This window comes from Mustela lutreola, chromosome 1, assembly GCF_030435805.1.
Source record: "Mustela lutreola isolate mMusLut2 chromosome 1, mMusLut2.pri, whole genome shotgun sequence".
Lineage (NCBI taxonomy): Eukaryota > Metazoa > Chordata > Mammalia > Carnivora > Mustelidae > Mustela > Mustela lutreola.
In genome coordinates, this window is record NC_081290.1 from 217095916 (window position 1) to 217118795 (window position 22880).

The 22880-nt window shown below is 37.6% G+C and overlaps 1 protein-coding gene across 1 annotated transcript in view; it reads right to left on the reverse strand.

The window, feature by feature from the left end:
• Positions 1–842: 842 nt before the first annotated feature.
• The window catches only part of TYR (tyrosinase), a 108784-nt gene continuing 86746 nt past the window's right edge, over positions 843–22880 (reverse strand). The window contains exons 4-5 of the mRNA XM_059186923.1: positions 10150–10331; positions 843–1467 (exon numbers count right to left, since the gene is read on the reverse strand). Of these exons, the coding sequence (XP_059042906.1) occupies positions 1238–1467; positions 10150–10331 (412 nt within the window). The 3' untranslated portion in view covers positions 843–1237. The remainder of the gene's footprint in view (positions 1468–10149; positions 10332–22880) is intronic.

Sequence of the window (22880 nt, forward strand, 5' to 3'; positions counted from 1 at the left end):
GAGTGCAGATTGGCATCTGGTGAAACACCGTGGAATACTATGGAAGAATCACAGGGACTTTCTGTGGAACGTGCTTGGCCTTGTTTCTAAATAGGGAGTTGTTAAGAATCCTGAGGAGATTTAAGTAAGTATTACTATAGACTTAATACTTAAATTTTTTTTGTAGAATTCAAGTTGAATTAGCCATCCAACCTTTATGTGAAGATTTATAGTGGTGACCACTTACGATTTTCTAAGGGTGCACCTTTTGGGTTTGGAAAGCTCTGAGTATTGGACAGTTTTTCCTTTTATTGGACCAAAATGGTCCAACAACTGGTCCTTATCTTTTATGCTATACATAGCTATAATAGAAATGTAATATAAATTGTACTATTCTTAGAATTTCAATGGAACCAAAAATTCAAGGAACAGGATTATCTGCATATCCTAATTTAAGGATTAATAGCCAAGAGAAACAGAAATGTAATTTTACTAGAACTGCAAGAAGGCAATTCACATAATAGTTCTCAAACTTCACGTATTTTGTAGCATTTTTAATGTCCTCTAATAAAATTCTTCTTAGAAACTTAAAAAAAAAAAAAGCTTTCAATAGGATTATCACTGTTATCAATGTATTTAATGAGTATATCTTGAGATAGATACTTAGCCAGATTTATCATACAGGCATGGCCTTTATTTTCAATGACCTTCAGACACATAGTCAGACTATGGCAGGAGGGAGCTGAAAGTTGTTGACTATTTGAAGTCCCTAACACATTGGAACAAGAATATAAAATACAAAGGAAACATTATTCTTTCTGAGGAAAATAGAAATGTACTTCTCAAGTTCCAAAGAGTCAGTGTGGATTTGTTACTATTTTATTAAAATCAAAGGAAGGGGACAATAAAAGGAAACATTTCATTCAACAATCAGGAGGAACGATCAAAATTATTCCCACATTTTTATAATAGCACTTTCATTCAGATACAGGTAGCAGTTACTCATTACTAAATGGCATCCTTTTCTTAGAAATATGGGTTTGAGGAAAACTATTAAAGGAATGATTAAATGACAATGAGGCAAGCAGAGGTGTATTCTACCTGAATTGGAGGAGGAGTGGGTACACTTTGTATCAATCCTGATAATAGTCTTCATAAACAAATGTCAGGGATTGCTCTGGGGACAACTCCTGGGGACCTGAGCATCATTTGATTTAAAGTGAGGGCCTTTTTGGCCTTATTCTATTACCTAAGCCTTTCATAAATGGGTCTGATACAACAAACTGTGGTAATCCTCCTTTTCCGTGAGGAGTGGCTGATTTTCTTCATGGAGCTGCTTTCTCTTGTGACGCCGACACAATAGACGAGTGATCCCTCCCAGCACAACGGTGAGGACCGAGCCCACCACAGCAGCCCCAGTGAGCCATGGCCAGATTCGACTTGCTTGTTCTAAGTAGGGCCTAATGTAATCTTGAAAAATGTCCCGTTCTGAAACAGAAAGATATCCCATGTTTTGACTGTTGTCATCATTAGCTGCACCATCATCATCATCAACATCATCATCGTTATCCTTGCAGAGTACTATGGAGTCAGATGCTTGGGGCTGAATGACAGCTCTGCCACTTATGAGCTGTAAGAGCTCAGAAAAGTCACACTTAATACTCCTATGCCTTAGTTTCTTCATTAGAATAGGAACATAACACCACGTCGTTGGAACGTTTTAAAATTGACTGATAATATCTAACCTGTAAATTATGCAGTGTCTACAACCAAGTCAACTACCATAACTTTTTGATCTTTATTCTGATATTTGCTTCCACATTTCTAAATAACAGGCAAATATTATCATCTTTTAATTCATCAAGTTTCTATCTGGAGTTCTTCATACAGAAATAATAATTTTGTTCTCTTACAACTCCCTTTTTCTTTCCTTTTCAGTACAATAACAATTCATGATTTGGGGCCAAATCCACATCAAGGGTTTTCATTGGTTTTAGTATATAAATGTTCACAGTGGAAACAAATATGGTGCTATGATTACATTTCTTTGTATTATATTTCCTTGGGAGTTAGTAACTTGTATCCTTCTGCTTGATTGATTTAAAAATACCATCACTGCTTATAAGATACTCTAAGATACTCCATATTCATTTTGTACACAAAGAAAACCAGAAAGTGCATCTTGGGCTTCTTTTGCAGCAAATTATGTCTATGTGACTCAAGTCTTGAACAAAAGCAATATGTGTAACTTTTCGGCAGTTTCCTTAAAAATAAGAAGCTATGTCTTCTCCTTTCTCCTTTTTTCTTTTTGCTTATCTGGAATGCAGATCATGTGTCCATGAGCCATCATGGACCATGTGGTCCAGATTAAACCCTAGGTCTTGTGGAATCACAAGAAAGAAGCAGCTCTGGTCCCTGAAATTGTGGAGCTGATATTCAACAACATACAAAGACTGCTGCTTGAGCAGTAAGTCAAGAAATATATTTAAGCCATTGATCTTTGAACCCGAATCTGCTTTCTATCCCTACCTTCCCGTCCTCACTAATGCAGAAATTTTAACCTTTTTTGTTTGTTTGTTTTGTTATTGTTGTTTTATTGTTGTTATTGTTGTTTGTTATTGTTATTGTTGCTGAGCAAGGAGCCTGATGTGGGATTGGATCCCAGGACCCTGGGATCATGAGCTGAGCTGAAGGCAGATGCTTAACAGCCACCCAGGTATCCCAATAACATTCTTTTATGAACTCTTTCCTTGGGTATAATTGCTCAGTACATGGTAGACCACTGACTCAAGGGGGGCCAATCAGAATCTTTACTCAGAATTCTCTGTGGTGGAATTGTCAGGTGGCTTGAGAGCTTATGACAGGCTTACATCTCAACTTGTGAAAGACAGGATGAATGCACTCCAAGAAATAGAGATGAGAGCTAGAGGAGAGAGAGACAGAAGGACAGAGGAACAGAGAAACAGAGAGATACACACAGAGAGAGAAAGAGAGAGTATTAGGGCTTTTAATTTCCTGGTTCCTGCTGTTCCTCAGTCTCAGCTGCATTTCTGCCTTTCCCAGAGTTTGAGTGTTCATTCCATCCTTGGATTTTTTAAACCAATAAATTCCCTTTTTTAATATAATCTCATTCCTGTGGAGTTTCTGTCATTTGCATTTTTGAAAGTCCTAATTATTTTAAAAAGTTGATTTTATACCCACTACAATAGACAATAGAGTAATTAATTTACAAAATTTTGGAATTACAATTATATATGAACTCCATATATAATAAAAATGAGATATACAAACCAATGAGAAAGGGAATATTTATCTAATAACCTATCTTGGAAAGCAGGGATAGCAACATGAAATAAAATTTAAAATGGAGGGACGCCTGGGTGGCTCAGTGGGTTAAAGCCTCTGCCTTCAGCTCAGGTCATGATCCCAGGGTTCCAGGGTCAAATGAATAAATAAATAAATAAATAAATAAATAAATCTTTAAGACTGTACACAACCTAAGCTTTTTTTTTTTTTTAAAGATTTTATTTATTTATTTGACAGACAGATCATAAGTAGGCAGAGAGGCAGGCAGAGAGAGAGAAGAGAGGAAGCAGGCTCCCTGCTGAGCGGAGAGCAGGATGCAGGGCTCAATTCCAGGACCCTGGGATCATGACCTGAGCCAAAGGCAGAGGCTTTAACCCACTGAGCCACCCAGGCGCCCCAACTTAAGGTCTTTAAAAAAAAAATTTAATGGAAGTCATGTTGTTGGCCATAAACTTGATAATGTTCTAAATGTTTTTTAAAGAAGGATTGTTCTTTTTTTAAATCAGGAAAATTTGTTACAAATGAATATCATAGTACTAAAACCCAATATTCATTCAAAGGAGATAAAAGTGAGCTTCTCTGGCTTATGTGGGGCTAAAGAGCTAAAACCCAGTTCATTTTTCCCATTACCTTTTCTTCTGTCCTTGACACCATCTTTTTGCCAGCTGTCACTAAGTTACCTCTATAATTCCTAGAGCCCAGTAAGCATAATTTGAACAGTATTGCAATTTAGAGTTTCTCTTCACCAGTAAGGGATAACAACTTGCAAAGGATAAATATTAACAAATAAATTATACAAATGACTTTTAACTTTGATATTTAAATCTAAACAATAAAAGTCAAAAAGCTAAAACTAAAAAGAAACATCAAAATGTTACTGTTTTCAATGTATTTAAAATTAGTTTGAAAGAGTGACTACAAATGTCTGTCTTATTCTGCTAGTAGTTACTTCAATATATAAAACACATTTAAAATGTCTTGCAGAGGACAGAGCGGTTACATAAGAAATCTGATTTCCTCTGTTTCTGGCTCTGCTTAAACCCAAATCACAATTTCAAAATACTATTTCTACATCTACTCTGCTGTCCAGCTTCTCTTACAATTTCTCTGCTTCAGTCCACTCCAAGTGGTCTCAATTTTTACTGTCACCAAGGGTCTTCTTTGAAACACTCTTTACATTTCTTAGTGGCTCCAAACCGAAATTCAGCCTTTCATTCTTAGCTATCAGCTATCCAAACAGTGCACCTTTAAATTCTTTCTTAATATCAGAATTTTTCTATCTTTACCCAAAGTTCCATTTATTCATGTCACCCTTTCTCTTCCGAATAAAAGTTTATTCTGTTTGTCTTGTGCTCTATTGTGTTCGAATCACATGCTCATTGGCTCACACAACAAATATATCAGTTAGTTTGGGACCATTATCGTAACTTAATGAATTACAAATCTATAACTTAAAAGGTTTGCCTATAATTTTTAAATGAGACAATGTATATATAGCGCTTGGTATAATAACTTAGCACTTAGAAAGCAATTTATAACTGTTACTAATTCTCATTATTCTATAGTAATTTCAATGATATTTCCATGGAACAAGCTTCCAGTAAGAATTTCTCTCTTGGGGTGCCTGGGTGGCTCAGTGGGTTAAAGCCTCTGCCTTTGGCTCAGGTCATGATCCCAGAGTCCTGGGATCAAGCCCCACATCGGGCTCTCTGCTCAGCAGGGAGCCTGCTTCCTCCTCTCTCTCTCTCTCTCTGCCTGCTTCTCTGCCTACTTGTGATCTCTGTCTGTCAAATAAAATAAATAAAATCTTAAAAAAAAAAAAAAGAATTTCTCTCTCAAACCTGCTTTGATTACTTATTTAGTTCAACTTTCTTTTGTATTCTCAGACTCTCTGTTTCTTTACTCCCTTGGGTCACTTGACACAATTGTCGATGTGTTAATAATTATTTATATGTATGTCTTTTTAGACTTGATCATAAATTCTTGAGAGCAAGTATTAGGTCTTATTTGTTTTTTCTTTCATTCTTGTATTCATTCATTTGTTGATTCATTCATACAGTAAATGTTCCATGAGACACATGATATGCCACGTGGTGGTCCTGGCACTGTAAGTGAAAAGACACATAAGCAGAGGTCCTGGTCTGAAGGAAACAATAACGGTAAAAAAAGACTGACAAGCATGCTAAGTATTTCAAGAGTAATGTTGCAATGATGAAAGTATGTAAAAAGATACAATGGAATTGTGGTGGTAAGACCTCTTATAACTGTTTGGGGAGTCAAGGAAGGCTTCCCAGAAGACTTTCTCACTGAGTAGAGGAATGAATCGAACTTGAGCATGTGATGTTGATGGCAAGCCATTCCAGGCAAAGGAAACAGGACCACCACCTGGCACGGGTACTTTAAAATAATTATTAATACATAGAGAAGATTCTGTGTAGACAAGCATAGTAGCTATTGAACACATCTGTGAACGAGAGAAGCCCATCATTAAATCCCATCTGCAGAACGACGCACTCTAGTTACCATGATCATGTCTCCTCCTCTCATTTCTAGCCTCAAATATCAAGGTCTTTGGGAATATATTGCATTTAGGAGGCTCTCAACAGAGCAGTACCATATAGAAAGCAGGATCACATTTACCAACAGCACTGAGGACACAAGCTTTCATTGCCAAAGCTTTTTGGTCTCTCCTTGAATCAGTTATGCATGCAACAAAATCACCTGTTGCTCATTTTTTAAAAGCATCACTAAATTCGATTATAAGAGAAAATGTTTGACAAATGTTTGACAGCTGCCTTTTGCAGAAAACACTTAAGTAATTACAAACATGAGTACCTGAATGATGAATAACAAACTGCTTGAGAACTAAATTACATCAAAAAGTTTTTAGGGACTCTTTTTAGTAGGCTTAAAGTTTAGCAAGAAATAGGAACACATTTTAAATTCCTTGAAGGTGTATCAGAAGCAATAGAATAATTCGTAAAAGGAAAACAGGCAATTATTGTCATTGTTTTTAAAGTCAAACTTCTTAAAATTAATGGTGTAGATTTACAGTTTTATGAAAATTACCGTCAAAAGATAAAACATTTCAAATCCATTTTATTTTTTAAATATTTAACTAGAAATATAAATACCATAAGGCCCTAATGGGACTCTTTGAGCCTTCACCCCCTCCTCCGTGTTAGATGGTTTTTGTTGCCTTTTCAGTAAAAATTACCCATTTGGACACCAGAGAAGAAACCATGAGATAGAACATAGTGGACAAGACACATGGGGACTAAAGAGAGCCCTCTCTACTGTGGAGTAAAGGAGGGGAAATTATTCACTATTGGCCACTTAGTACCTCTATGACTTAGAATTAGTCACCTAACCTTTCTGTTTTCAATTTACCTATAAAACAAAATCAAAATCACTACTACATTAGACTGTGAAGATTAGCAGAGATAGCAATTCATATGCTGATGTGTGTAATTTATTGCCTGTTAGTAACTGCAGGCCAGAATGTCTTCTGAGTTTCAAGGCCATCCCCTGCCCCCGAGACATATTTGCCCTGATGTTTCCTATCACCCGTTTCACTGTGTAGTTAGTGCAACCAGGAGAGTCCTCCATGTTTGGCCTTGCTCCTACTGTGCCTATCTCAGTGAGCGTGTCACCATCCACCATTTTCATAGGCCAGAGAGTTCATAGACATCCCTGATATCTCCTTTTCTCATTTCATATATGAATCACTTTCCAAGTTCTGTACATTTTATATAAATTCAAAATAGTTCAAATTCTTTCATGCCTTCTGCCCTCTCCTGAGCACAACCACAGCCACCCACACTGTCTTCACCACTCTCCTGGAAGCCTCTAACAGTGTCATCACTTCCTTCTCTGAAGTTGCTTTACAACTGCTACAGAATTTCCTGTCTGCTGCAGCAACAAGAAGGTTTTGTAAACTCAAACCATTTAAAATTTATCAATCACTTCTGTTATTTTAACAATGTAGCCAAAACCCAAAATCAAGATCCCCTTTTCAACTAATAACTTCTTCCAGTCCTACTGCTGTCCTCTGAAATATCACTTCATTGACCCCTAGAGGTAGGTATGTCCCTAAACAAAGAAGTCATTAGGTACATAGTTGGGTTATCTACCATTACAGTGCAAACCCTGTGAAGATAGACTATGTTGTTTACCACTGTATCCATTCTAAGACAATGCTTGGTTAGGTGGTTACTAAATACATGTATGTAGAAAGAATAAATAAATCATAATACCACCTAGAAAATACATAGCATGATAGAAGACTTGAAATATGTTAAAAATACATATCTAAAAATGACCTGGATATTAAAAGGGGGTGATATATTAATAATAAGCTTTATTTATATTGGTTAAGTGATACCACACTTCATGGTCAATATCACATGTACTCAAACTGATTCACCCAAAGATACTGGATGTCATTTGATACTTAAACTAGAGAAGCTTGTAGAATGTCAAGTCTAATCTTCTGGGACTATAGTCATGATGGACAGGGGAAATTTTAAATATAAAAAATTACTACATAACTAGTAAGGAGTGATTAAACATGGCTATATATATGCATAAGATGATTTACTATCTGAGAGTTTGACAAATGGATAAACAGGGTCAGAATTCAGCCAGAAGGAACAATATGTTTAAAAGCTATGCCCATGAAAGATTTTGGCATGTTTTGGAAATCATAAAATCCTAAGTGGTAAATCTCTGAAAAGCCATTCCCAATTTGATCCTTTCCCTCCCTTTCAGAAGGGGAAACATGTTACTTGAGACTACCACTTTTTTGACTCCCCTTACAATATGACGGCACTTTGCAAAATCCCCTGTTCTCAGTGATCTCAAGGTTTTCAAAAAAACTGATATCCAATGCTAGCCATTTTAGTATTCCTTCCACTGGCTATGATTTTCAGATAAAACAAAACAAGTTAATGAAACCCATATTTGTTCAGCTAAGGGTCCCCCAAAGGGCAGGTAAAATTTGACAAAATACAGGTTCTCTTGTTGGCCCTACACTGTGGTTCTGCAGTGCCACATGCTAACTTGATGGCCCAGGACACCTTATTTGCATTCTTTAAGCCTCTGTTTTCTCACCTAAAAAAGGAAAAAAGAAATAATAGTGCCTCATTCATATAATAGTTATGAAATTAAGGAAAATAAGGCACAGGGCATTCCTAGAGGAGTTTCATTCACATCAAAAATACTCAATATGTGTTAGTTATTATAATGGGACTCCATTTCTCTCCTCAGGGAAATTTTCCATTACTTCTACTACTCCAATAGGAGAACTTAGCATTGCATAATTACACTGTACACTTTCCACCTCTATTTTTCTTGGTATTCTCTTCGTTTAGAATCTTCTCTGCTCTTTTCTATCTGCTACTTGCCTGCTCATTCTTCAAGGTCTGGTCTTTCTAGGCTGGATTATTCAGAAGTTATTGCTTTCTCCCCAGTGCTCCTTTCGGATTTTTGTTTATGACTCTTTTGCTGCATTAAACACAGCCTGATGTTTTGTACTTTCTTGCACAATTGTCCTGCTTCCACACTGAACTTGGAGCTGCTTGAGGTTTGGAACTATGTCAGTCATTTTTGTCTTTAAAATCTAGTATGAGGGTTAGAAGTTAGTAAATGTCATTAATTGGTTTAATTTACTTCTCTTGTTTTTATGACTTATCCTTTTTATGAATTATCAATGAATTTAATGAAATGTCAATGTTTACTGAATACCTCTTACCTACAAGCCATATGTTGTTTTACTGGTTTTGATTGTTGACTCTCTTGTGTTAGAGTAGAAGAATGATGTAGTGACTTGAAGAGAGGGCTTTGTGGTACTGATATCTGGCTCCTCTATATACTGGTGTCTGCTATTGGGAAAATCACTTAAATTCTCATAGTATTAGTGTCCTCACCTATTTCTGGAGATAATAATACTTATCTAATATATGATTTATTAATTACACATGTATAAGATCTGCATGTAGCAAGCTCTTGGGTGGGGGAAGGCATTGTTAACTGTTCCTCATTTATTAAGATATTGACATATTTCTACTCAGGAAGGTTATTTAAAGCCTGGATATAATTATAATCTTAGAGTTTTATGTTATTACTTTAATTATAGTCATAACAATTATCATAATAGTTTCTTGGTAACCCTAGGAGAAAGTTCCCAAAGATAACTCTAAACCTGCTGGATGTCTATCTTGTACCACACCATTTTGGACACTTTAATATATCATATTCATTTAATTATAACAATATCTTGATGCGCCTAGGTGGATCAGTTGGTTAAGCATTTGCCTTCAGCTCAGGTCATAATCCCAGGTTTCTGGGATCAAGCCCTGCGTCAGGATCCCAGCTCAGCAGGGAACCTGCCTCTCCCTCTCCATCTGGCACTCCCCAGCTCATTTTCTCTCTCGCTCTCAAATAAATAAATAAGGTCTTTAAAAAGCTGTCACAGTATCTCTTTGCGCTATTCTGATCCCAATATTTTCGGTTAAAAAACCGAGATTCATGGTGTTGAAGCAAAATTTCCAAGGTCACTTAATGGTCAGCTGATAGTCATGCCTTAAACTCGCCTTTTTTTTTTTTTCTGATTTTAATTCTAGCGTTCTTTTCATGGTTGCCATATACAAAATGCCCTATATTAAGCAGATTGGATGTGAATTTAAAGATCCTTGCATCTTAGTTCATGTAATAATAAATTAGTGAAAAATTAAGTGTTGTAATGTGCCTTCCCAATTTAAAGGCTTTGGGGATAACATTATAAACACGTAAGGCTAGGTACTTTCTCAAAAGAAGCAGATCACACTAGATTCACTAATTCATATGAAAGAAATTAAACTTTACCTGATTCCTGTAAGTTGCTATAATCATAGCCCAGATCTCTGGATGAAATAAAAAAATCACCATTCCTGTAGAGAGGTATAAAAGGAACCATGTAGGACTCCCGGTTGTGTCCAATGGGTGCATTGGCTTCTGGATAAACTTCTTGAAGAGGATGGTGCCTTCGGAGCCACTGTTCAAAAATACTGTAGAGGAAAGGATTATTCAGACTCAGAAACATGTTATTTATAAAATATTTAGAATTCTTGGAGTAAAATAATAAGGCATATATTAAAACCCCAAGACATGGAAAAATCCCAGATACATTTTTCATGCTTTGAAAATATTTTGTAAAGCACTAGCTCATACTGTCAGGCCCTGATGAAGCTCAGTCATTTGAAAGAAATGTGAGAGGATAACGTTGGAAAGGGTATTCTTAGGTAACTGAACCTACGTGACAAGTTTAAACCTTTCAGAAAGCTTCAAAGCAAGGATAATTATTGGTTGAGTGACAGCAGGGTTGAAATTGTAAATTAAATATGTTTCTTGTCTCAAAGAAAGTTAGCCCAAAGAAAGAACACATACAACTAAGTTAGAATCAGTTCTGGAATTTGGTCATTTGGGGGATCACAGTAGGGAATTTTCAATTATTTCAACCAACTTGCCATGTTTTGTGACGAGTATGCTTAATGAAACTTGGGGAAAGAAAGAGCTCTCCTCCAAAAACGGAGACTAAATATACTTGGACTGGTTTTCCAACTTCCCCTGAAACTAGAGTATGGCCATACGATCAATTCTCAGTCAGTCAGATATACCCAGGAAGCCTTTGAAACAGATATAGTGACACACAGAAACAAGAGTGATGGAAAACTATTCTGGTCGTGGGCAAAAACAGTTGCAATAACTTATGGGGGATTGCAAGACTGGAAGAACATCAAGGAAATATCCAGTGTTTTATAGCATGGTTTTAGCAGATTTCATGGTTGTTACCCTCTTGCTCCCTTGTCCCCACCTGTTTCTGAACCTCATTCTCCATGATTTCCTGACCTATTCAGTATCCTTTTAGTAAAGACTTTTTCTGTTAATTAGCCAGAGTTAGTATCTGTTGAATGCAATTAAAAACTCTGACTGGAACAAAAGGTAAACAAGTAAGGGACAAAAACGATTAAGAATACTCAAACTATAGGAGAATTTATATTGTGTCCCTAAAAATGTGAGAAAGAAAAAGATTTTGTATTATCAGGTCATATAACAGAGGTTATATGATATAGATATATCATACATATATGTATGTCTGTGTGTGTATATATATATATATAACATTTAACATAGATCTGAGGTCAGAGAACTCCCCTTGAGCCTAGCTCTGGGTATGACTGTAAGCAAATCACTGAAATTCTTGGAGATCTAGCCTCCTCATCCTTAAATGAAAGCAATGGTATCTGTCTTATTTCCAAAGGGATTATCCAATGTGCTAATATTTGTGAAAGTGCTAATAAATATTGTTACTCTGCTATAAAATGTATTCCAGGAGATAAAATGTACATGCATAGCCCAAGCGATGGTGCCTGTAAAGGAAAGAGATAAAGCTTCAAACAAACAAACAAATTTGAAAAAGCATTATGAAGTACAATAAAGGAGATAACAACGATGCTGGATGGCAGCATGGTGATCATGTTTTCCGTGATGGAGAACAAGTCTCTTTGCTTAGAGAATCTGGACTTCAAAAACCCATCGTGCTTAAAGTTGACATTTATTCATTCATTTATTTATTTATTTACTTGATTTATGTTCAGTTAGCCAGCATATAGTACATCATTAGTTTTTGACGTAGTGTTCAACGATTCATTAGTTGCGTATAACACCCAGTGCTCATTGCAACATTATGTGGTTACCCCACTCCCTTTTGTAACCTACAGTTTGTTTCCCAGAAAATTGGCTTTTATCCCAGAAAATGGGCTTTTAATTGTGAATTAATTGCAGGATCAGAAGGCCACTGCTAAATCCTGAAACTGTGGTCCATAAATTCTAAATAGCTCAATTATTAAATATATTTATTGAGTTTTTATTATATGCCAAATTTTGGAGAAACACAAGCTTGCATAAAACCCTGAGTTCCATGGGTTGTGACAAAGGATGTTTGGAAAATTTCTTAACCTGTTCGATTTTTCTTTTCCTCACCTATGAAGTGGGAATATTTCTGGATTAATTAGTATAATATAAGTAAGGTCTATATTTAAGTGCTTGACAAATCTAAGTGGAAACAGTCATCATCCACATTCCCTTCCTCACTACTAATGTTATCCTGGAAGAATGTTACAAGTGGCAAGAGAGAAGAGACATACTGTTATAGAAATGCCAAAGCCATGTATATTTGACATGGTTCTTCTTCTTCTTTTAAATTAGGTAAACATTTATTTTTTAAAAATTTTAGAGGGAGAATATAAGCCGTGGTGGAAGGGGTGAGGAGCAGAGGGAGAGGGAGAGAGAGAATCTTTAGGAGACACCATGCCCAGTGCAAAGCCCAATGCAAAGCTCGATCTCGATCTCACAACCGTGAGATCATGAGTTGGATGCTTAACTGACTGAGCCACCCAGGTACCCCTTTGAGCAGGGTCTTTTTAAGAAGGGTTATGATTCTGACCAGCAGGAATGAGAAAGAAGATTCAAAAAGTTTGGTTTTTCTGTGTGTGCCTTAGTAACTGGCCTAACAAACAAACCCTATGTTCTATTCAGGTGCTAAAGTTTTATCAATTAGCTTTTTTGTTTTAACTTCTGTAGGTTCTTTCTTTCTTTCTTTCTTTCTTTCTTTCTTTTTTAAAGATTTTATTTATTTATTTGACTGAGAGAAAGAGAGAGAGGGAACACAAGCAGGGGGAGTGGGAGAGGGAGAAGCAGGCCTCCGGCTGAGCAGAGAGCCCAATGTGGAGCTCAATCCCAGGACCCTGGGATCATGACCTGAGCCAAAGGCAGACACTTAACGGCTGAGCCACCCAGGTGCCCCAGGTTTTTTCTTTTGATAAAGCATTACTTGTTTATTACATGCAATCCAGAAAATGCAAGTGAGCAGAAATGAGAGAAGAATTCATGTAATCATTTCATATTTCTGTTCCATCTAGTTTATAAAATATGCATAATAACACTACATATATTTTAACAAAAAGAGAATTGTATTGTAGATAATGTTTTAAAGGCTATTTTATTTGTATTATGCAATATTTAATGTTTTAAAAATATTTAAACATGCTTAAACAGTGTTTACCAGCTTTTCAACTGACAAATCTAATTTTTTTAAATGAGAAGGAGGCTCTCTGATAGAATTAATCTCCCACCCCACCTCTACTAAACTTTGATTTAGACACAGCCTACTGTTTCTAAACAAGCTACCAGATAAGGGTTTGAGGCAAAAATTGTGCCTTCTGTCAATTGAGAAAAATTCCTACTGTAGTTCAACTTATAAATAATCTTTTTTTCTGCCAAGAAACAAAAATTCTTTACCTAGATAAGACAAGGGACATCAATTCTTAGCACCAAAAGATTTAATGGATAAAACCGTTAATGTGCTCACCCACCTTATCAACCTTTTAAAATGAAGGTATTAATCTTGATTAAATTCTTTATTGGTGGTTCTCATCCTCAGTTAATTTCATCAAACCATGTCTAAAATGACTCACATTAGAATACTGATGCTTAACTTAAATAATCACACTGACATTTTGGCAAGAACTTATTACCAAAGATTTATATAAGCTGTATCTAGACAGTTTTCTGGAATTAGGAAAATGTAAAGATGATTGCAGATGCAAATAGGAAGGAATGTGTTTTATATATAAAAGTAATGCAAGACATCTGGTTTCAAGTCTGATATATAAGAATTCTGGACACTCTCATCCTTACAGCAAGAAAAGGCTAGACAAATGGAAAATCAACTTTTCTTGGATCATGAGAGAATGAGGTCATAGGACAAAGGCTCACCTACCCCCCCTCAGAACTGCAGAGATAAGTGCATCCAGGGGAACACAGCTGAGACTTGCTCACCAGGAAGAGAAGCAGCTGTATCCATAACTGGTAGAGATACGTGAACATTTTGATGAATGGTTGGAGATTGAGTATGGCCTAACAGTGGTAGTGAGAAACTCCTGGGAGCCATAGTGTAAGGGGAACTCCCAAGCATTTGGGTATTTTAACTCCAGGAACTCTGCCAGGTTTTCATGATGAAGACTGGTGAAAAATCCTCTCCTGGGAGGGAGAGAGAGACCGTTATGAAGTAAGTCCCCAGACTTTTCCATAACAAACCTCTTTCATTCAGAGGAAATAAACTTCCAGAGTCTTATCCCAACTAGGGGAAGGGGATTCCAGATTTTCTGTTTCACTTAAGAGAAAATAAAGCATAGGGCACTTTGGTCAGAACTTCAAGGAAACAAATTGGGACTGCTGTAACCAAACATGTAGGAGGGAGAGGGAAAAAAAAAAAAAAGCTATACAATTGAAGAAACAGTCATGAAGGTCACAGCCCCAAGACATTGGCCAAGTAAAAGACTGAAATTTAATATTTTAGGACACACACACACACCCCACCTTGATATCAAAAGAACTCCAGTATAATGATAGGGATTACAAGTGAAAGAGCTACAAGATAGGGTATCTGGGTGGCTCAGTCATTAAACACCTACCTTTGGCTCAGGTCATGATCCCAGGGTCCTGGGATCAAGTCCCACATGGAGCTCCTTAGCTCAGCTGTTTCTTCCTCTCTCTCTCTGCGCCTCCCCCTGCCCATGCTAACTCTACCTCCATCTCTCTCTTTCTCTGTCAAATAAATAAAATCTAAAAAAAAAAAAAAAAAAAAAAAAAAAAGAGCTACAAGGCAGACAGTCCGAAGACTAGTATACAAGAAAGCCCAAAGCCAAGAGTAAAGACTAAGACAGACCTAGGAAAATTTGAAGCCTCCAGCACCTACAGCTACAAAAATCACTAAACACAGCCCAACTTCTTGCCAATTAACATAAATCCTTACATTAAAGGCCTAGCTACCTCAGTTCCTACTACTCAATAAAATATATCTGATTTTATTTATTTATTTTTTTCACCTCCAGGAAATTTATTTAGGAAATATAGTAACAGTTTACTTGCAAAGCCATTAATAAAAGCGTTTACACTGAACATTGTGATCTAATTAAACTGAGGCAGAGACAAAGTGAGGATAGCATACAAGTTCTAAATTCTCATCTTGCAGAATATAAAGTCTACATAGTGGCTAACCTCCAGGAATCCGGAGAACTGCATAAGCCTACTATTTAAAATATGGAGGACAGTACTTGCTGGAATACCTAAAAAAGTGAAAAGTAATGAAACTCAGGGGCATCGCCTCAAATGAAGTGTTAAAATTATCTAACTTTTTAAAATACACTCATGCTTATTAGGAAGCTGATTATCACTTACCTGGTATCTGATAAAGATGGGGACTTTAAGGACTAGGCTGGCAGTTTTCATCCAGGAACATCAATGAACAGATGAAAACTCCTTTGACCCTCCTTATCACCCAGTCAGAGCCCAGTGAACCAGTACTCAGTAATCACAAAGATCAATATATAAATTTAAACATTTTCCATGTTTTGTAACTAATAATTATTTTGCAAACTTAAGTTTGTGGTTCACTGAGGAACTAGAAAAGAGAAAGGACAGAACAAACGGAGGCAAAGCCTTTAGGAGTGGGAAGATAAAAAATGAACCAAGATCAGAGAGGGGCTGTGAACATTAGGAGCACTGCGATGCTTAAGGAGGTTTAAACCAGCTCAATTCCACAAGCTGGAATGACTGAAGAGTTGTGAGTCATTTAGGGATGGGGTCGCAATTGAATTCCCCAAGAACTGGGAGCAAAAGGAATGGCTTTTCTGGTCAATGAAAAGAAGGAACTGAAAACAAAGGTAAAAGTGTTCTAGGCAGCATCAACTGAACGACACTTTGCATTTAATGGGGGAAGAATCAGAGAACAGAATATGGACACAGATTTGCTTCTGTGAATTTTTCCTCCTTTTATTCTGTGGACTTACTCTGTGAGCCTTCAGTAGGAATTAACACTTTTCTCCTTAACATGCCTGCCTTTACTTTCCATTCTTTGACTTGTAGAATTTTGAAATTCCTCTGGTTTTTGAACATTGGACTTTAGAGAGGGCCTGAACAAATCCAAAGGCAGCTAAACCTTACAGAATACTTGAGCATGAGCCCTGCAGACCTTTCATCTGCATCATCAAATTCTGTCCTCAGAAAACCCTCTGAGCCAGTAAGTAAAAGAGTTAAGACCTGACCCAAAAACCATTCCTTTCTACTACTATGTTCTCTTTCTAGGGTGCTGCTGGAGTTTCAATACACCAAGAGATTAGATACGATTTTCAAAACAAACATGCTGACATCAGAGATCAAGCTGCCACCTCCCATCCCAGAATATATCTGATTTTAAAGAACAAATCACATGGCATGCCAAAAGCCAAGAAAAAGACAGTCTGAAGAGACAAAGCAATCAAAGCAAAGTAAACACTAATTCAGATATGTGATAGATATTGGGATTATCAGACAGGCAATTTAAATATTTGTGAATAATATGTTAAGGGCTCTCACAGAAAAAGTAGATGACATGCAAGAGCAGATGGGCAGTGAAGCAGATTGGTAGAAAGGCTCTAAGAAAGACTCAGAGGAAATGCTGGAAATCAAAAACACTGTAGCAGAAATGAATAATGCCATTGATAGGCTCAACAGTTGACACAGCTTAGAAAAGAATGAGTAAGCTTGGAGATAGAAGCTTCCCAAACCAGAATGCAAGGAAGAAAGAATGGGGAAAAATACATCAAGAACTGTGGGATAATTTCAAAAGAGGGTAACATACGTGTAATTGGAATAACAGAAGAAGAAGAAGAAAAAGTGAACAAAGCAGAAGAAATATTCTCCAATAAAAGGACCCGGAGGTACCCACTGAAACCACTCCCTATGGCCAAAGCTGGAACAATATGAGCCACAGAATAAATAAAGTAGTAGTAGATTATCACCTAAAATGTAAAATATAGAGGAGTCCTCACTGATATAAAGTAATGAATAAATAAATAAATGAGGGGAATACATAAGTCTGCCATGCAGACTTCCTTCCAAAGAGTATTAGGGAGGAGCAGTGGAGTCATCTAACAGTTTGAGAAAACTGACCAAACCCACCTCTGCCAGGTGATGAAGGTTAACATCAATAATCTTATGTTATATCCACCAAAATGAACTAACAATTGTAAATATCTATGCCCCCAATATGGGAGTAGCCAATTACATAAGAAAACTGTTAATCATGATAAAGAATCATATTGATATGAATACATTAATAGTAGGAGATCTTAACACGCCTCTCTCAGAAATAGATCATTAAAGCAGAAAGTCAATAAAGAAACAAGAGCATTGAATGACACATTGGACCAGATGGACCTCATAGATATATACAGAACATTCCACCCTAAAACAACAGAATACTCATTCTTCTCAAGTGCACATGGAACCTTCTCCAGAATAGACCACATACGGGGTCACAAATCAGGACTCAACCAAAAGACTGATATTATTCCCTGCATATTCTCAGATCACAATGCTTTGAAGCTGGAGCTCAATCACAAGGAAAAGTTCCGAAGGAACTCAAACACCTGGAAGCTAAAGACCACCTTGCTTAAGAATGCTTGGATCAACCAGGAGATCAAAGAAGAACTGAAACAATTCATGGAAACCAATGAGAATGAAGACACTTCGGTCCAAAAACCTATGGGGTACAGACAAGGCGGTCCTAAGGGGGAAATACATAGCCATCCAAGCCTCTCTCAAAAAAATTGAAAAATCCAGAACACAGCAGCTGTCTCTACACCTTAAAGAACTGGAGAATCAACAACAAATCAAACCAACTCCACACATAAGAAGGGAAATGATCAAGATTAGAGCTGAGATCAATGAGGTAGAAACCAGAGATACAGTAGAACGTATCAAAGAAACTAGAAGCTGATTTTTTGAAAGAATCAATAAGATTGATAATCCATTGGCCACACTAATCCAAAAGAAAAGAGAGAAAGCCCAAATTCATAAAATTATGAATGAAAAGGGAGAGATCACAACGAACACCAAAGAAGTAGAAACAATCATCAGAAGTTATTATCAACAGTTATATGCCAATAAGCTAAGCAACCTAGATGAAATGGATGCATTCCTGCAAAACTATAAACTCCCAAAATTGAACCAGGAAAAAATTGACAACCTGAATAGACCAATATCTAGTAACAAGATTGAAACCGTGATCAAAAACCTCCCAAAAAACAAGAGCCCAGGACCTGACAGATTCCCTGCGGAATTCTACCAAACTTTCAAAGAAGAAATAACACCTATTCTCCTGAAGCTGTTTCAAAAAATTGAAGCAGAAGGAAAACTTTCAGATTCTTTCTATGAAGCCAGCATTACCCTGATCCCCAAACCAGGCAAAGACCCTACCAAAAAGGAGAATTTCAGACCAATATCACTGATGAATATGGATGCTAAGATTCTCAACAAGATCCTAGCAAACAGGATCCAACAGCATATTAAAAAGATTATCCACCATGACCAGGAGGGATTCATCCCTGGGCTACAAGGATGGTTCAACATTCGCAAATCAATCAATATGATAGAACAAACTAATATGAGAAGAGAGAAGAACCACATGGTCCTCTCAATCAATGCAGAAAAAGCATTTGACAAAATCCAGCATCCGTTCCTGATTAAAACGCTTCAAAGTATAGGGATAGAGGGAACATTCCTGAACTTCATCAAATCTATCTATGAAATACCCACAGCAAATACCATCCTCAATGGGAAAAAGCTTGCATCCTTCCTGTGAGATTAGGACCACGACAAGGATGCCCACTCTCACCACTCTTGTTCAACATAGTATTAGAAGTCCTAGCAACAGCAATCAGACAACAAAGAGAAATAAAATGTACCCAAATTGGCAATGAAGAAGTCAAACTCTCTCTCTTAGCAGATGACATGATTCTTTTTATGGAAAACCCAAGACTCCACCCCCAAACTACTAGAACTCATACAGCAATTCAGCAATGTGGCAGGATACAAAGTCAATGTACAGAAATCAGTGGCTTTCTTATACACTAACAATGAAAATATAGAAAGGGAAATTAGAGAATTGATTCCATTTACTATAGCACCAAGAACCATAAGATACCTGGGAATAACCAGGTTACACCTAAACAAAGAGGTAAAGGATGTGTATTCGAGGAACTACAGAACACTCATGAATGAAATTGAAGAAGACACAAAGAGATGAAAGACCATTCCATGCTCTTGGATCGGAAGAATAAACATTGTTAAAATGTCTATACTGCCTAGAGCAATCTATACTTTTAATGCCATTCTGATCAAAATTCCACTGGTATTCTTCAAAGAACTGGAACAAATAATCCAAAAATTTGTATGGAATCAGAAGAGACCCCGAATCGCTAAGGAAATGTTGAAAAAAATAAAACTAGGGGCATCACGCTACCTGATTTCAAGCTTTACTACAAGGCAAGACAGCATGGTACTGGCATAAAAACAGACACATAGACCAGTGGAACAGAGTAGAGAGCCCAGATATGGACCCTCAACTCTATGGGCAAATAATCTTTGACAAAACAGGAAAACATATACAGTGGAAAAAAGAGAGTCTCTTCAATAAATGTTGCTGGGAAACCTGGGCAGCTATATGTAGAAGAATGAAACTCGACCATTCTCTTACACGGCACACAAAGATAAACTCAAAATGGATAAAAGAGAGGGAGGAGTCAAGATGGCGGAGAAGTAGCAAGCTGAGACTGCTTCAGCTAGCCGGAGATCAGCTAGATAGCTTATCTAAAGATTGTAAACACCTGAAAATCCATTGGCAGATCGAAGAGAAGAAGAACAGCAATTCTGGAAACAGAAAAACAACCACTTTCTGAAAGGTAGGACCGGCGGAGAAGTGAATCCAAAGCGACGGGAAGATAGACCCCGGGGGGAGGGGCCGGCTCCCGGCAAGCAGCAGAGCAACCGTGCACAAAATCAGGACTTTTAAAAGTCTGTTCCGCTGAGGGACATCGCTCCAGAGGCTAAACCGGGGCGAAACCCACGCGGGGTCAGCGTGGCCTCAGGTCCCGCAGGGTCACAGAAGGATCGGGGGTGTCTGAGTGTTGCAGAGCTTGCGGGTATTGGAACGGGAAAGCCGGCTACAGAGACAGAGCCGACAGTAAGCTCGCAGCTCCGTGTTACCTTGAACCGGTCGCAGGCTCGGTGAGCTCGGAGCGCGGCCGGAGGTCAGGCAGACGGGAGTAACTGGGCGCTGTTCTCTGAGGGCGCACTGAGGAGTGGGGCCCTGGGCTCTCGGCTCCTCCGGGCCGGAGACCAGGAGGCCGCCATTTGTATTCACGTCCTCTGGAACTCTACGGAAAGCGCTCAGGGAACAAAAGCTCCTGAAAGCAAACCCGAGCGGATTACTCACCCCGGCCCCGGGTAAGGGCGGTGTAATTCCGCCTGGGGCAAAGACACTTGAGAATCACTACACCAGGCCCCTCCCCCAAAAGATCAACAAGAAATCCAGCCGAGACCAAGTTCACCTACCAAGGAGTGCGGTTTCAATACCAAGGAGAGCAGCAGAATTCCAGAGGAGGAGAAAGCCAAACACGGAACTCATGGCTTTTTTCCTGGGATTTTTTTTAGTCTTGCAGTTAATTTGATTTTTTCTTTTTCATTTTTTTTTTTTTCTCGCCTTCGGGTAAAATTTTTTTTTTTAACTGTTACCTTTTTCTTTTTTAACGATTTTTTACTAGTTTATCTAATATATATATTTTTTCTTTTTTACATTTTTCTTAGGTGTTTTCTTTTTTTAAAGATTCTTTTCTTTTCTTTTCTTTTTTTTTCTTTTCTTTTTGTTTTTTTTTTTTCTTTCTTCCTTTTTGAACCTCTTTTTATCCCCTTTCTCCCCACTCACGATTTTGGATCTCTTCTAATTTGGTTAAAGCATATTTTCCTGGGGTTGTTGCCACCCTTTTAGTATTTTACTTGCCCCTTCATTTACTCTTATCTGGACAAAATGACAAGACATAAAAATTCAACACAAAAAAAAAGAACAAGAGGCAGTACCGAAGGCTAGGGACCTAATCAATACAGACATCGGTAATATGTCAGATCTAGAGTTCAGAATGACAATTCTCAAGGTTCTAGCCGGGCTCGAAAAAGGCATGGAAGATATTAGAGAAACCCTCTCGAGAGATATAAAAGCCCTTTCTGGAGAAATAAAAGAACTAAAATCTAACCAAGGTGAAATCAAAAAAGCTACTAATGAGGTGCAATAAAAAATGGAGGCTCTCACTGCTAGGATAAATGAGGCAGAAGAAAGAATTAGTGATATAGAAGACCAAATGACAGAGAATAAAGAAGCTGAGCAAAAGAGGGACAAACAGCTACTGGACCACGAGGGGAGAATTCGAGAGATAAGTGACACCATAAGACGAAACAACATTAGAATAATTGGGATTCCAGAAGAAGAAGAAAGTGAGAGGGGAGCAGAAGGTATACTGGAGAGAATTATTGGGGAGAATTTCCCCAATATGGCAAAGGGAACGAGCATCAAAATTCAGGAGGTTCAGAGAACGCCCCTCAAAATCAATAAGAATAGGCCCACACCCCGTCACCTAATAGTAAAATTTACAAGTCTCAATGACAAAGAGAAAATCCTGAAAGCAGCCCGGGAAAAGAAGTCTGTAACATACAATGGTAAAAATATTAGATTGGCAGCTGACTTATCCACAGAGACCTGGCAGGCCAGAAAGAGCTGGCATGATATTTTCAGAGCACTAAACGAGAAAAACATGCAGCCAAGAATACTATATCCAGCTAGGCTATCATTGAAAATAGAAGGAGAGATTAAAAGCTTCCAGGACAAACAACAACTGAAAGAATTTGCAAATACCAAACCAGCTCTACAGGAAATCTTGAAAGGGGTCCTCTAAGCAAAGAGAGAGCCTACAAGTGGTAGATCAGAAAGGAACAGAGACCATATACAGTAACAGTCACCTTACAGGCAATACAATGGCACTAAATTCATATCTCTCAATAGTTACCCTGAATGTGAATGGGCTAAATGCCCCTGTCAAAAGACACAGGGTATCAGAATGGATAAAAAAACAAAACCCATCTATATGTTGCCTCCAAGAAACACATTTTAAGCCCGAAGACACCTCCAGATTTAAAGTGAGGGGGTGGAAAAGAATTTACCATGCTAATGGACATCAGAAGAAAGCAGGAGTGGCAATCCTTATATCAGATCAATTAGATTTTAAGCCAAAGACTATAATAAGAGATGAGGAAGGACACTATATCATACTCAAAGGGTCTGTCCAACAAGAAGATTTAACAATTTTAAATATCTATGCCCCCAATGTGGGAGCAGCCAACTATATAAACCAATTAATAACAAAATCAAAGAAACACATCAACAATAATACAATAATAGTAGGGGACTTTAACACTCCCCTCACTGAAATGGACAGGTCATCCAAGCAAAAGATCAGCAAGGAAATAAAGGCCTTAAACGACACACTGGACCAGATGGACATCACAGATATATTCAGAACATTTCATCCCAAAGCAACAGAATACACATTCTTCTCTAGTGCACATGGAACATTCTCCAGAATAGATCACATCCTCGGTCCTAAATCAGGACTCAACCGGTATCA